The sequence below is a fragment of the Apodemus sylvaticus genome, chromosome 9 (assembly GCF_947179515.1).
Source record: "Apodemus sylvaticus chromosome 9, mApoSyl1.1, whole genome shotgun sequence".
In the NCBI taxonomy this organism is placed as follows: Eukaryota; Metazoa; Chordata; class Mammalia; order Rodentia; family Muridae; genus Apodemus; species Apodemus sylvaticus.
Window position 1 is genome coordinate 109,794,956 of NC_067480.1, and position 13,156 is coordinate 109,808,111.

General features: G+C 46.1%; 1 protein-coding gene across 2 annotated transcripts in view; it reads left to right on the forward strand.

The window, feature by feature from the left end:
- Positions 1–260: 260 nt before the first annotated feature.
- Positions 261–13,156, forward strand: part of Il1r2 (interleukin 1 receptor type 2) — a 39,118-nt gene continuing 26,222 nt past the window's right edge. The window contains exons 1-2 of one of the 2 annotated variants that reach the window (XM_052193157.1): positions 261–488; positions 1,068–1,166. In XM_052193157.1, the coding sequence (XP_052049117.1) occupies positions 1,072–1,166 (95 nt within the window). In that variant the 5' untranslated portion in view covers positions 261–488; positions 1,068–1,071. The remainder of the gene's footprint in view (positions 489–1,067; positions 1,167–13,156) is intronic. The other variant, XM_052193158.1, reaches the window with a different exon arrangement.

Here is a 13,156-nt window from a genome sequence, read left to right on the forward strand (position 1 = left end):
TCATATACAATGAGCATCACTTTAAAATAGGTTCTCATCTGGAAGCATGCCATTCTAGCAAGACACACACACACACACACACACACACACACACACACGCACATGCATGCTCACACGCGCGCGCACACACACACATGCGCACACATGCTCCCGCACACGGACATCGACATGGACACACACACACGCACACACGCACGCACACACGCAAACACAAAAATAGGGAAACTCAGAGTTTCCTGGGCTACTTCCCCATATAGCAAGGATGTACGCACAAAGCACCGCGAGCAGAGTGCTCCCTGCGAGGAGGGAAAAGGTGTGTCCTCCACCACCCAATTAGAGTGAGCGACATAGCCCAGTTAGGAAACCCCAAGCAGGAGCCTATAAATCCCTGTGGGGGCTGCCGGGACATCACAGCCGGTGAAAGTCTGGCCTGGCAGCCTTCCCCAGCCAGGCAAGAAGCAGCAAGGCTCGAGAATACAGAATCCCAGGTAAGAGGGTGGGGACAAGGCAGGGAGAGACACCAGTCAGAGCATCAGCTCTGCTGTTGATGGGACCTCAGGCAACCCTGGCTTCTACGTCTCTGGCTTCCTCTGGTCTCCTGGCGGCTACACCTGTGTGAAGGTCACTTTATTCCGTGGTCTTTTCCTGCTTTGGTTTCTCTGTTAGAAAAAAAAGTTGGGGGGCTAGATCAGAGAGCTGCCAAGGACTGTCCCCAGTTGCAGGTAACAGACAAGCATCTCCAATTCACCTGGAGGAAGTGCATGGGCTGGGTTCTTACCTTGAGAGGCTTAGCTTCTGGGACAGAGCGCAGAGCACGTTTGAAGGCCTAGGGGACTTTCCTAGGGTGAATTTTTTTTTAAATGTACCTGAAGCCTCTCAGAAATCATAGATTCTAGACAGACTGAGCCGCACTCACAGTGCCTGACACACACAGTTATTAGATAACTGCTCTGTTTTTTCTCCCCTGGTACTTAAAGTCTCTCTCTTTAGCCCGTACTCCCCTTTGGAACCTTTCGCCCCCTCCGAGCCCTGATTTCTATATCCCTGACCGCAGCCTCCTTACACAGGGTGATGTTGGCCAGAGCTTCTCTCTGGGGCTCCTGCTGTGTAAATAGAGACAGAGGATTGGCCTGTCCTTCCCAGTCCCGCGCTGGGTCCCGACTGCGGTGAGGTGTTGCTCCCATCAACCTCACCCTCCTCCAGCTCTGCCTTACCTGGAGGCTTGCTCTCTGGGATCAGCGTCTTGTTCCTACAGGCAGAAGGACAGAAGAATGTCTTCCCTGGAGGCCTCTCGGAGCCTCACCTGTCTCTGTGCATTTTTTCCTTCTCTTAGCTCGGAGTGCTGCGGGGACGGGAGGGACCCTCCCTCGTGTGCAGCAGGTTGCCTCGGGCTTCCCCAAGTCATCCTCATTCCTGCTTACCCTCCAACTCCAACTGTTTTGACAGCGAGCATGGAGCGATCACGTGACCACGTCCGGCCCCCTCCCTTTTTTTTTTTTTGACTGCGAGAACCGAGCGATCACGTGGGCATGTCCTTCCTTCCATAGCCCAGGGTAGCAGGGCCAGCCCTTAGCAGAGCTGAGTGAGGTATTGCAAGTGGTACCAAAGCGGGTGCTTTTCCATGGAGCCTCTGACTACCGTGTTTATCAGGCCACCAAACTTGGCCTTTACCATGTCTGCCTACGACACACATTGCTTGGCCCACACAGATTTTTTTTTCAGCTTCAGTAGCTGTGGGCGTGTGCCCAAGGATTCGATCACACGCAGGAACTGCTTGCATGGGAAGATCCCGTTTGGAGGACTATTTTCTTAGGAGATAGATGAGGCTCATTAGCGAGCCCAGGACTGAGTTATCTGGGGATGAGGAACTTGTGCGATCATTGTTTCTTGAATCTCCTGGAGTCTGGTAAACACCAGGGTGATTTTACTCCTGCGAGCTGACGCAGGGCCATCTGCATTCCTCACACTTGCTGAGCTGAGCATGCTGTGAGTAATGGAGGTTCAAGAGTCAGGGAAGAGACCTTGCTTAGTAAATGTAAAGCACTGGGTGAGTGTTGAATGTTGGAGATGCCATCAGATGCTTTACATGTGTGTAACAGGGAACTGTACAACGAGACCCATTGATTCATGCTCTGTAGAATCCCCTCTCATTGAGTACGGCTGGGTGTATAAACAGATGAATACTTACAGACATGCTATCTTACGTAGTCCTGCTAGTACTGCAGAGTGTTATATAGTACTTACATTGCACTACCTTACGTAGTGAGGCTGATGGACTTGTGGGGCGCTTCAGGCTCAGTTAAGCTAAAGGAAAGCAGGTAGGCAGAGCCTGTGCAAGAACCTCCCTCTTTGTGAACAGGTTTGGGGCTCAGAGTTAAAGAGATTTGAAGCAGCCTCAAATAGGCTGATGACCTTGGAGAGAGGCTTCAGGCTCGGGATTTTGTGGTCCGTCTTTGACATCTGGCCTTCAGCTGATAAAAAGCAAGGACTTTGGTACTGCAATCATGACTGTCATGTACACTTGGAAAAGGCTCATAAAGGAACATAGTTGGGTTGAGCCTTGGCTATAACCAGGAAGGACATCCAGCAGAGAAACCATCTAAGATGAGCCTAGACTTCGGACCTACTGCCGATGAAGCTACACTGCTGAGTGTGTGGTTATTGCTTTCACTGCAATAGAAAACAAATCTTTCTCTTTGTTGTGTGTACTAACCCAAGATACGATGTAGCAGTACCCCCAAAGCTTAACACAGAATCTATTGGTCATGGCTTCCTCCTGCTAGTGTGTCTTTGGTCAACCATGCCAGATCTTGATAATTCCCCATATCTTCTCCTGGCCTTCAGGGCCATTTTTAAGCAGGATTTGGAGAGAACATCTGCTTAATTACTATTGTCTTGATGTTCCTTCTCTCTGTCTCTCTCTGTCTCTGTGTGGTGTGTGTCTCTCTCCCTCTTTCTGTGTTTCTTCTTCTTTCTGTCTCTTTCCCCCTCTCTTCCTCTCTTTGTGTCTCTGTCTCTCTCTTTTGCTCTCAGTGTGTGTGTGTGTGTGTGTGTGCTACCCCGCAGGCTTGCTACAGGATATACAGGACACGAAACTTCCTCTCTGACCTAAGGAAGTGGTTTTCAGAGTGTTCTCCCTGGACTAGTGGCTACAGCATCATTTGGGAACTTACCAGAGACGGAAGCACTTGTGTTTTCACTCATGGCCACCGAGACAGTCAAAGTGGAAGAGATGTGTGGATTGGCAGCTGCAGTTTTGACCTCACCTGTCAGGGTGGCCAGCTGGGCTCTGCTGGGAGCATTTACAAGAGCTTGTTATTTTCCATGGGCTCTAGAGGGCTACAGTAGAGACCACCAGCTATGAATTGGGTAGGCCTAGGAATCCAAGTGCTCCCACCAGTGCTATGCCAGGCCTAACTTCAAGGATGCAGAGGAAAGAAATGATCTGTGTATCCCCAAGTTAGGAAGTGCTAGCTATTGATGAACTTGAGTATACTGTATCTACTGTGTCCTGTTGCTTGGTTTTGTTAGCTGGAGGGCCTGGGAGGGGAGTCTTGAACATAGGGTGAGAACCACCTTGTCTTAAAGCTGAGAGAAAATAGAGGGTTCAGCGTGAGAAGGGAATGTAGCCCTTTGGGCAGAGCCAAGAGTTTTGGACCCAATGTAAAACACAATGAGTCTGGGGTGACTTCCAAAGATTATATTTTCTTATGGCAAAGGATTTTCCCACATAGTATGGATAAAAAGGTTGTAGATTCCAAGTGTGTATGTGTGTGTGTGAGTGTATGTGCATGTGTGTGCATGTATGTATATGAGTGCATGCATGTACATGTATGCATGTGTGTATGTATGTAAGTATATGTGCATGTATGTGTATGTATGTGTGTGTATAACTGTATGTGCATTGTGTGCATGTATGTATATGAGTGCATGCATATACATCTATGCATGTGTGTATGTATGTAAGTATATGTGCATGTATGTGTATGTGTATGAGTGTATGTGCATGTGTGTGCATGTATGTATATGAGTGCATGCATGTACATGTATGCATGTGTGTATGTATGTTAAGTATATGTGCATGTATGTGTATGCATGTGTGTGTATATGTGTGTGTGTGGTGATTGTGTGCTTATTGATGACCTTTATATTTTTCTCATGGATATTTGTCATATAGGGCTCAGGATAGTTGCTGTCCTCAGTGACTCTTAGAGGAAAGGCGATTCTTAAATTACAGGCCATTCTAAGGGGCATAATTCCTGGAGATTGAGATGAAAAGTCCTATCTGTCCTGGCATCCTAACAGTTGTAGAAGAAAATAGTTCATATATATCAGAGATGCTCCAGTATAGAGAAGCTTTATATTCACTGTGGATAATTGCCCCTTGCATTCACTGTTGTAAGAAGAATCCCGTTTTGTTCCCAAGTCTCCTATCCACAGAGGAGCAAGTTCAGCCTTCAGCCTGCTATTATGCGCTGTGTCTGTCTCAGATGCCTCAAGACATTCTCTTGGGCTCATCAGATTCCTTTGGGTAGATGTGTGTTCTAGTTCCTCTGTCTGTCCCTTCTAGCTTTCTAGGATCATTCCCAATGAATGGTTAGGGAGTGTTCTGGATGTGTATATGCTGACTTGGGGGTTACTCACTGGCTTCCTCAGAGCTGTGTGTATATCTGTCTGCCTGGTCCTAAACTCACTACTACTGGGATCCATGGCTGGCAAACACCATAGTCTGACGCCTAAGGTATGTGACAGCCAATGTTCTGGCCAACTTGTTCTCTGTGCTCCTCAGGGACTCCTCCACTTTTCTGCATTTAGACAAACTTTGCTTTTCCCCTACTCTGGTTCAGAATGTCTAGGTGATAGTCAAAATCATCAGTAACCAGTGGGAGACCTACCCCAAATGATTGGAATGGATCCCGCCACATCTGTCCCGGGACTGTGGGATGGTTGGTGGCACCAAGAAAGCTGGCACAACAGAGAGTGGAGTTCGGGACCTTGGCAAGGTAGACTGGGAGATAGGAAATGATAAGTAGATCGTGCCCGGGTTTCCTTTCTGGCTTCTCCTTCCAACTGCAGCGCCAACCGTGTCAGTCCCTTTCCCATCGGCAGTCTCAGCCCAGCCTTCACTGGAAGTACAGTGAAGGTCTAAACACTCTGTTAGGTGAGACCAGCAGTGAACAGTCTTCTAAAAACCCAGCGTTCCTTCTGCTGATGTACTGCATCATTACTGCCTTTCTACTCTGCCATCTCTGCCCTACTAAGAGCACCGTGGTGGTCCTACATAGACCTACTTGTAATGAACCAAAGTTTGTCTGCTTCCGGCTTCTTAAAAAGAATTGAAATTCTTTTCTGCTTGGCTTTCAGGTTTCAAACACAGGTTAGGTCTATCTATCTCCTTCATCTGGTATACCTCTTTCCCATTTTTCTTGGACTCCAAAGGGCCTTTCTCTTCTGCTTGTCTTCCTACTGGGAAGAAGTTGCCTCTATGTCTTCCCTTTATCCTTCCATCCTTTCTGAACAGTGTGTTATGATTACAGTCCTGGTTCCATCTTGGACTAGCAGTAAAGATGCTCTGGAAAGCGGTTGCAGTGTTGCCTTCAGGAAACCTTGGCCCTGCTTCATCTTACATAAAAGAGCTTGACACAGCGAGCTCTCTGTGACCCAAGGCTGTTTTGTGCCCCCACATCCCAGTGTTCTTTTTGGGACACTAACATGGAGGGCAATGTTTGCCTCGACTCTTCTGGGTCCCAGATGGTCCTTTGCTTTGTCCTTTGCAATAGTCTTAGTTCTTTTCTTGATCCAGGCAGATACCTTCTGAATGAATTCACACTATGAATTTTCTTCTATCAACCATCTAATTTTCTACCATTGATCAGTCCCCCTTCCATCCTCTGGGAGATCAAACATGGTCAGCCAGTGCTCCACTCTGACTCTAGCAGCCCCTTGCACTGGCTTTTGAACGAGCACTTACCTTTTGCTCCATGAAAAACTACACCAAATAGTGGCCTCTGGTCACAACCACAACTCTGTTGTTATAACTCGTATATCACGTAGACTATATGCCTGAGAGCCAGACAAATCCTCTCTGCTATGCATTTCAGCTGTGTTCCAACAGTCGTTATCAGTTAATGAATGGGCATATTTGTGGCATCTAAGATGCCTTACCTCATGTGGGTGGTACCCTTGAGAGGATTTGATAGGTTGCTGACAGCTCAACCAAGACCCCTTTCCTGTGGCCTCCCTGGGGACAGTCAGGCTGCTTCCATGGTGACTGGTTTTCTGTGAGGACACCAGGTGGAAACTATTCAGATCTTCCTGACATAGTTGTAGAATTCACACATAGTGAACTCGCTTCTGCTGCATTCTTTTGGCCACACCTGAGTTACTAGCCTGTCCACATTCAAGGGAGGTGAGCTGGATTCCACCTCTTGAGAGCAGGCTTTCGCACTACAGACAGCTGAGGGATGGAAGACGTGACTGTGGTTATCTATCATGCCTAACCTATCTGCAAAAGCAGCCACTCTTATACACACACAGAGAGAGACTATCGGGGAAGGCTGCTAAGCTCCTGCTGTGAGTGAATACGCAGACCCCTGGAGAGCCCATGGCTCCTTCAACGCTTACACTCTTCCTGTCTTTGTTTGTTCTATCATATATTAGGTGGACACATTTAAAGGATGACTGGTTATTTGAGTTTTTGTGTTTCCTATATTCAGGTTGGAGGAGTTGGAAGGTGTGTTATGTGTGCTAGCAGTCAGTCTTCAGCTCCAGTGCCAAACAAATACCCAGTCACCTAGAGGTGGCTCAACAGAGGCAGAATTCCGATGTCCATGAGAGACACCCAGTCCTGAGGGTTGGTTCTGTTCTTTGCTGGCTAAGGGGCTTGGAGCAAAGGAGCTGCCTTGGTATACATTGTCTGATGAAGACCCGCTGATTTGAGTCTTTGGAAATGGGAGTTGTAAGCCAGACCCAAGACCTGTGCGCAAATCCAGATCAACTTTGAAACCCAGATGTTTATACTTGGTAGTGAGGTCTTGTTAGCACATTCTTTGTATTTTAGGGATGAAGAAACTGCGACTCACATTGTGTAACTGACTTTGGGGTTACCCAAGATCACATAGCTAGGAGATGGCCTCATGAGGACAGAGGCCAATTCCAATCACCAATATTTGTGTTTAAGGACTCCATCACTAAAGGGTCAGTCTGAAAGAAGGTACCAGAAGGCTTAGAATTTGAGACCAGCTTTATAGATGTGTACATATTTGTCTCTGTGAATGTAAGATCCATGTTCATATGTTAACATATTCTATAATTTGGATCTATGTCGTCAGATTCACTGATTCCGTTAGGCAACACTAGATACATTTCTAGCTTTGTAACTGGTGTTAGCTCAGTTTCTGACTATGATGCCAGAAAGTTCCAGGTAGATCCTAAACAGGGACCGGTCAGAACGGCAAAGGGTGGACTCTGATGCTTCACTCGGAACTGTCAGCTTCCTGTCCTTGCCATGTCACCAGTCCCCTCAGCCACCAGCTTTCAGAGCCCGGCCATGTGTTGGCTGACTCTTTTCCAGCACTGTGGTGAGTTCTTGATGTGACTGCCTGTCATCCTGAAATTTCTACCAGGTTGGGTCCCTTCTACAGATGAGGGAATGAGCCACCTACTTTCTGTCCCAAGTACTTTTTTCACTGTATTTTTCTGAAGAGACCCACAGAGGTCCAGGACTACCACCCAGTGTGGACAATCTTCCTGCGAATGACTCTAGATAGCAAAATCTGACCAATGGAGGTTGTTTAGAGGAGGGCGAACTTGGGCTCTGAGCTGATAGAAAAGTTTCACATTATGGATTTGTCTCAAGGTGGGAAACTCCCATCTTTAAAGAGACAAGCTTCCCGGTCTATGGGTGAGACTGATGGAGGGATCATCATCCAGGAAGCATTACCATCTCCCGAGGCTTCTCCAGAGGGTGTGTGTGTGTGTGGAGGGATGGGGGTCTGAATAAGGAAGGGCCAGCTTTCATTCTGATGTGATTATGCAATCACAAACAGTCCCCTTGTGCTGCTTGGAAGCAGAATTTCCTTTATTCTGGGCACAAAAGAGTTGCTCTCTTTTCTACAGAGTAGCAATGATCTTTGAACAGCCCATCAGGGGCTCTGCCTCCAACCAGAGCCCTCGCTGATAAAAGCTGCTGCCGCCCTGCCCCGCCCCGCCCGGCCCCGCCCCGCCCGGCCCCTTTATACATCTCTCCCTGCTCACACCAAGGATTCTCCCTGCCCTTTGCTGCCTAAAGTTCTGGGATTTCCTGCCTGAGATCTTGTTGGTGTGACTGTCCTCTTACCAGATGCAGAATGCTTTGGATGGTACATACCAGGCACGTGTGGGTTTTGAGGATTTTGTTTACTGCACAGAATATGACTAAGCAATAGGCACTTGGGCCAACGGCTAGTCAGCGTGACTAATAGCCAACACTGTCACCTCATTTGTTCTGTTCTGTCTGACTCAGAAGTGTGACAGCTGCCCAAAAACCTCCAGGCATCAAAATGAAGATAATCATAAACTTAAGCTCATTCTTTTAGGTTAATTCAGTCCTGACACATTCAATACAGTATAGGATTTAAAAAAAATTTAAATTGATCCTTAAAAAGAATTTCACATGGATACTCACCTCCGGTTCCCCTCAAACGACCTCTATATCCCTCTCCCAACTTCAGGCTCTGTGCTTATAACTCAGTGAGTCTACTTAGTGCTGTCTGTATGTGTGTGGTAGAGATCCACTCACCGGGGCATGAGAGACCCACCAGGGGCTGCATCTGGAAAGAAAGCTGACCCTCCGTCTCTCAGCAGCCTCAGCAGCCAGGAGCAGGGCTTCAAGAATCCCTCCACCATGCATGCTGACACACTGACTGGCTTGAACTGCAGGTCGCCTGCAGGCAGCCATAGATGCTCCTGCGTTCATGAGTGCAATGGTCTGGTCATGTCCAGAAGTCACAATTAAGCAGCAGGGTTCACTGATCTCGGGTTCTTACAATCTCTCCGTCTTTCTTCTCAAGATGTCCCCTGAGCCTTTTGGGGAGGGGTTGGGATGGATGTTTAGGGATGGAAGAGCACTCCCCATGCACTTTGACAAGCTGTCTCCTTAGTAACTGCTACCTACTCCCTAGAAACTTCTGTGATAAGGATTAAGAGCTGCCTAATCTATGGATGGAAACTTAAGTATCTAGAAGGCAGTTTGATTTGTCCATTTTGCAAAGCAATGGCCATATCTTATCTCGTAGGGCCAATGGTTTTTCAGCCACTGGTTTGCATTTTTTTATTTTTCTTATCTGTTGAAACATATTTATTCTTATATGTATTCTGATGCATTTAGAAGTTTGATGACACCTATACTTTTTAGTTGTTATATTTTTTCTGTATATAGAATTTTACAGTGTACACAGAGTGGGGGAAGAGAAAACATTAATCAGTCTAGGTGAAATATATTCTGAAGTGCCCCATACTGTTTTTTTTTTTTTTTTTTTTTTTTTTTAGTTTACAGTCCTTTTGTAGCTTATAAAGTTAGACTAAGAGATGATGTAATCATGTACATGCTCTGAGAGATGATGTAATCATGTACATACTCTTAGGATGTCTGCATGATCTCCATATGCAGAGGTCAGGACACAGACAGCTGACCAAAGGCACAGCTGACCAGTCTCCCAGGCCTGCGTGAGTACCAAAGGAAGATGGTGTCTGTCTGTTCGAGGCTGGGTCATCTGAGCCTTTTACTTTACCACATCCTTTCTCCTTTTTTGCCCTGTCTTCACACACACTCCTCATTTTCATATACCCCGCCCCATTTTATAGCCCATCCCTGTAAAGTGTGAAACATGATTATTTGTCTAGAAAAAAAAGATAGAGATCAACTCCTAACTCAGATGCTTGGAATGAGCCAGCCTTGAGACTTCCTCCCGGTAGCAAGGTCAGCTCAGACTCCAGGAGAGAAATCAAATCGTCAATGATTTGGAGACATGTTTAAAGAAAGTAGGGTAGGGAATGCGTTTGGCTGGGAGCTGGAGCAGTTGATTTCTTCTCCTCTCTGGGCCTGCCAAAGACTTGTTGTTTTCTACACTACAACGATTTTGGTTCCATGAGGTTTTGATTATTGAAAACTGTTACTTTTAAGTGCCTGTGGTTTGCTTGCTTGAAGCTACTTCTGGGGAGAGTCACACTGAAACACTTGTTTTTGCTGAAATCCAGAGAGAGAGAGAGAGAAGCCAAGGCAGCCCCTTGATTGGTGGGTAGCCTGGGGCATAACTCAAGGAGGGACGCACTAGAGGATTTCCTTTCCTTCTTGAAACAGGGATCTTGATTGTCCAGACAGACAAATGGGAGAGAACGGCTGACTTCAAATTCTCTTTGGTTTCCTGCCCAAGGAATTCTGCCCTGGAGTAGAATTCTTATACGAGTTACTTTTCCTGCTGTTAGAACAAACACCCAACACGGAGCAGTTTAAAGTCAATTTTTTTTTTTTTTTGGCTTACAGTTTTAAGGGGGCATAGTCTATCATGGTATAGAAGGCATGACAGCAGGGGTAAGAGCAAGCTGGCCATGTTGCATCTGTAATCAAGAAGCAAAGCATGAATAGGAAGTGAGGCTGGGCCATAAAACCCCAAGGCCCGCCCCTGTGACCTACTCCCTGTTTCACCTCCTAGAGGTTCCACAGCCTCCCAAAAACAAAGTCACTAGTTGAAGACTAAGTGTGCAAACACAAGGAAACTTGGACGCTTCCTTCTAAGCACACTCCCCTGACTCCACAGCTTCATGGTTTCATGAAACATCAGCTAGAGACCACGCCTGCGCAAATGCCATCTGATGTTTTGGTGTTAGAGCAATTTTATTCATGTTTATAGACGTCCATCTGACATCCAAGGAAAGCCTGACTCAGGAGCAGCATGGGCCTTGGGGAGGGCACTGCAGTCATCCCAGCGGAGGCTGCAAAGCACCTCCTGGGTGAAAAGCAATTATTCAGAATCAACCATCAGAAAACTGATCTGCAAGAGGTTGGTGTCAGAAGGATCCTATGGGAACAGCGCCCCTGGTGGTAGTACCTTTTAGGGCTCCTTTCTCTGGCATTTAATTATTTACTTATTTATTATTTAACAAACTCCAGACAGGCCACATATCAAGTTTGGCCGCATATTAGTCTTCAACTGGTATATATATGAATGATTACCTGCAGTTCTCTTGCTAACTACTTGGTATAGATCTCCTTTCAAAATTCCCTAGCTCCTTTGGAGTAGTAGTACATCTTTGTTGACTGTAGTTACCAGTCAACTTGTTGTACAATAGAATATTTATCTTTCCTGCCTACTTCTAACTTTGTACCAGTGGACTGATATTTCAAATCTTTTCTGCTCCCACCTTCATCTCTGGAGACCTCTGTTTTACCTGTGAGTTCTATGGGGTCAATGCCTCTGTTCTACCTATGACTTATATGTGATCAACACCTCCTCTCTACCTATGATGTCTATGTGACCAGCATTTTCAGATTCTACATCTAAGGGGGATTTAACTCATTGTCTATGTCTGGCTTCTTTTGTTTGGCATGATATCCCCTTTACCTATGTTGGTGCAAGTGGAGGATTTTATAATTAAGAAAACAAACACACAGTATCCCATATGTATATGTATGCAACATATTCTTGGATTGACTCCAAATCTTGCTTATTGTGAATAAATATGAATGTCTCTTTGACACACTGATTTCATTTCCTTTGGAAATATAACAAATAGTGAGGCTGTGAGTTTCATAAATATTACTTTAAGAGACCTCCCTAGGAAGATCACACATTTCAATGACATTCTATCTGCCCCTAATTTCTTACATGGAAATTCCTCATTTTAGAGGATGGTGGGAAGTATGGTCTGTGTGAGGGTTGGCTGTGGACACCGTGGTGAGACAGAGGTTATAGTATTGGAGAAAACAGGATAGAAAGGTATTAGGGGAGGGAAAAAGAAGTCTCTACCATTAACAGTATAGTTCTGAAGAACGGGGCCTTTGAAGTCAGCAGTCTCGGCTTTAAATGCCAATTTAACGATTAAATTGGTATTAAATGCCAATGTAGATATTCTATCATAGCCAAATCCATTAGTCTCTGACTTATCCTCACATATCTTGTATAAAATGGTATAATATTCACCTCCTAAAGACAAATGAAGGAATGTATGTTCTTTATCCGTCACAGTCACTGTGGCAATGACATTAGCCAACACTCTTGTAGATTTGGCCTTATTTTCTAGTCCAAAGGCATGAACTAGACATGGTGTTATTTTTACTTCTTTCACATACCAAATAGAGAACCAGTTAGTCTGGCTAGGGCCAGTATATCTGGGGACATGATGTATGGTTGACTGTCTTAAGAGGACAAAACAACTCCTAATATTGTATGGTTTTCATGCTACCAAACCCAAGGACAGGGTTTGAGGTGGGACTTAGGAAGTATTTGCGTTTCAAGAATGTGTGAATGAGAGAGACCCACTGAAGCAAGAAAAGCTTGCAGGAAAGTGTTATGCCAGATACATCCCAAAGCAGAACTCTCTCCACTGCCCTGTCACTGCAGCTAAACTGCAAGGCTGTAGGTCTGAGTCCTTGGACTCGGAAATTCCCTACATGTGGGAGAGGATTACTGTGATTTCCCTGCATTAACAATGCGTATCCATCTGGACTACTTCAAGCCTTCCACAAGGGAAGGGAGGCACAGTAGTGTTTCAGATCACACCTCAGGTAGAATCTTTGATTGGACACTGTGTGGCCAAGTGGCCTGTAAACATGATGCAGACTCTGACCAAACCAGGCAAAGATCAAGCCCAGCAGAGAACAGGAATGCTCCCATATTAGCCTGGCTGCTATAACTCTTGACCCCATGACTTGCTGAGGCCAGAGGAGGGTGGGCAGGTAAGAAGGGGCTCATCCCAAGCAGACCATGGCTTGCTTCTGCCTGCATTGCCTGGCCAATCCTGAGAACGGGTGTTTCCTGCCGTAAGGAAGCAGAGAGAAGCACAGAGATGACTTGGATTCTGCCTGCCTGCATCTTGGAGCCATCCTCAGCCCTGCCTGGTCTTGGCTAGTCAGCCTCTACATGGCATAAAGACTTGTGAGCAAGAGCAAACTAGCAGT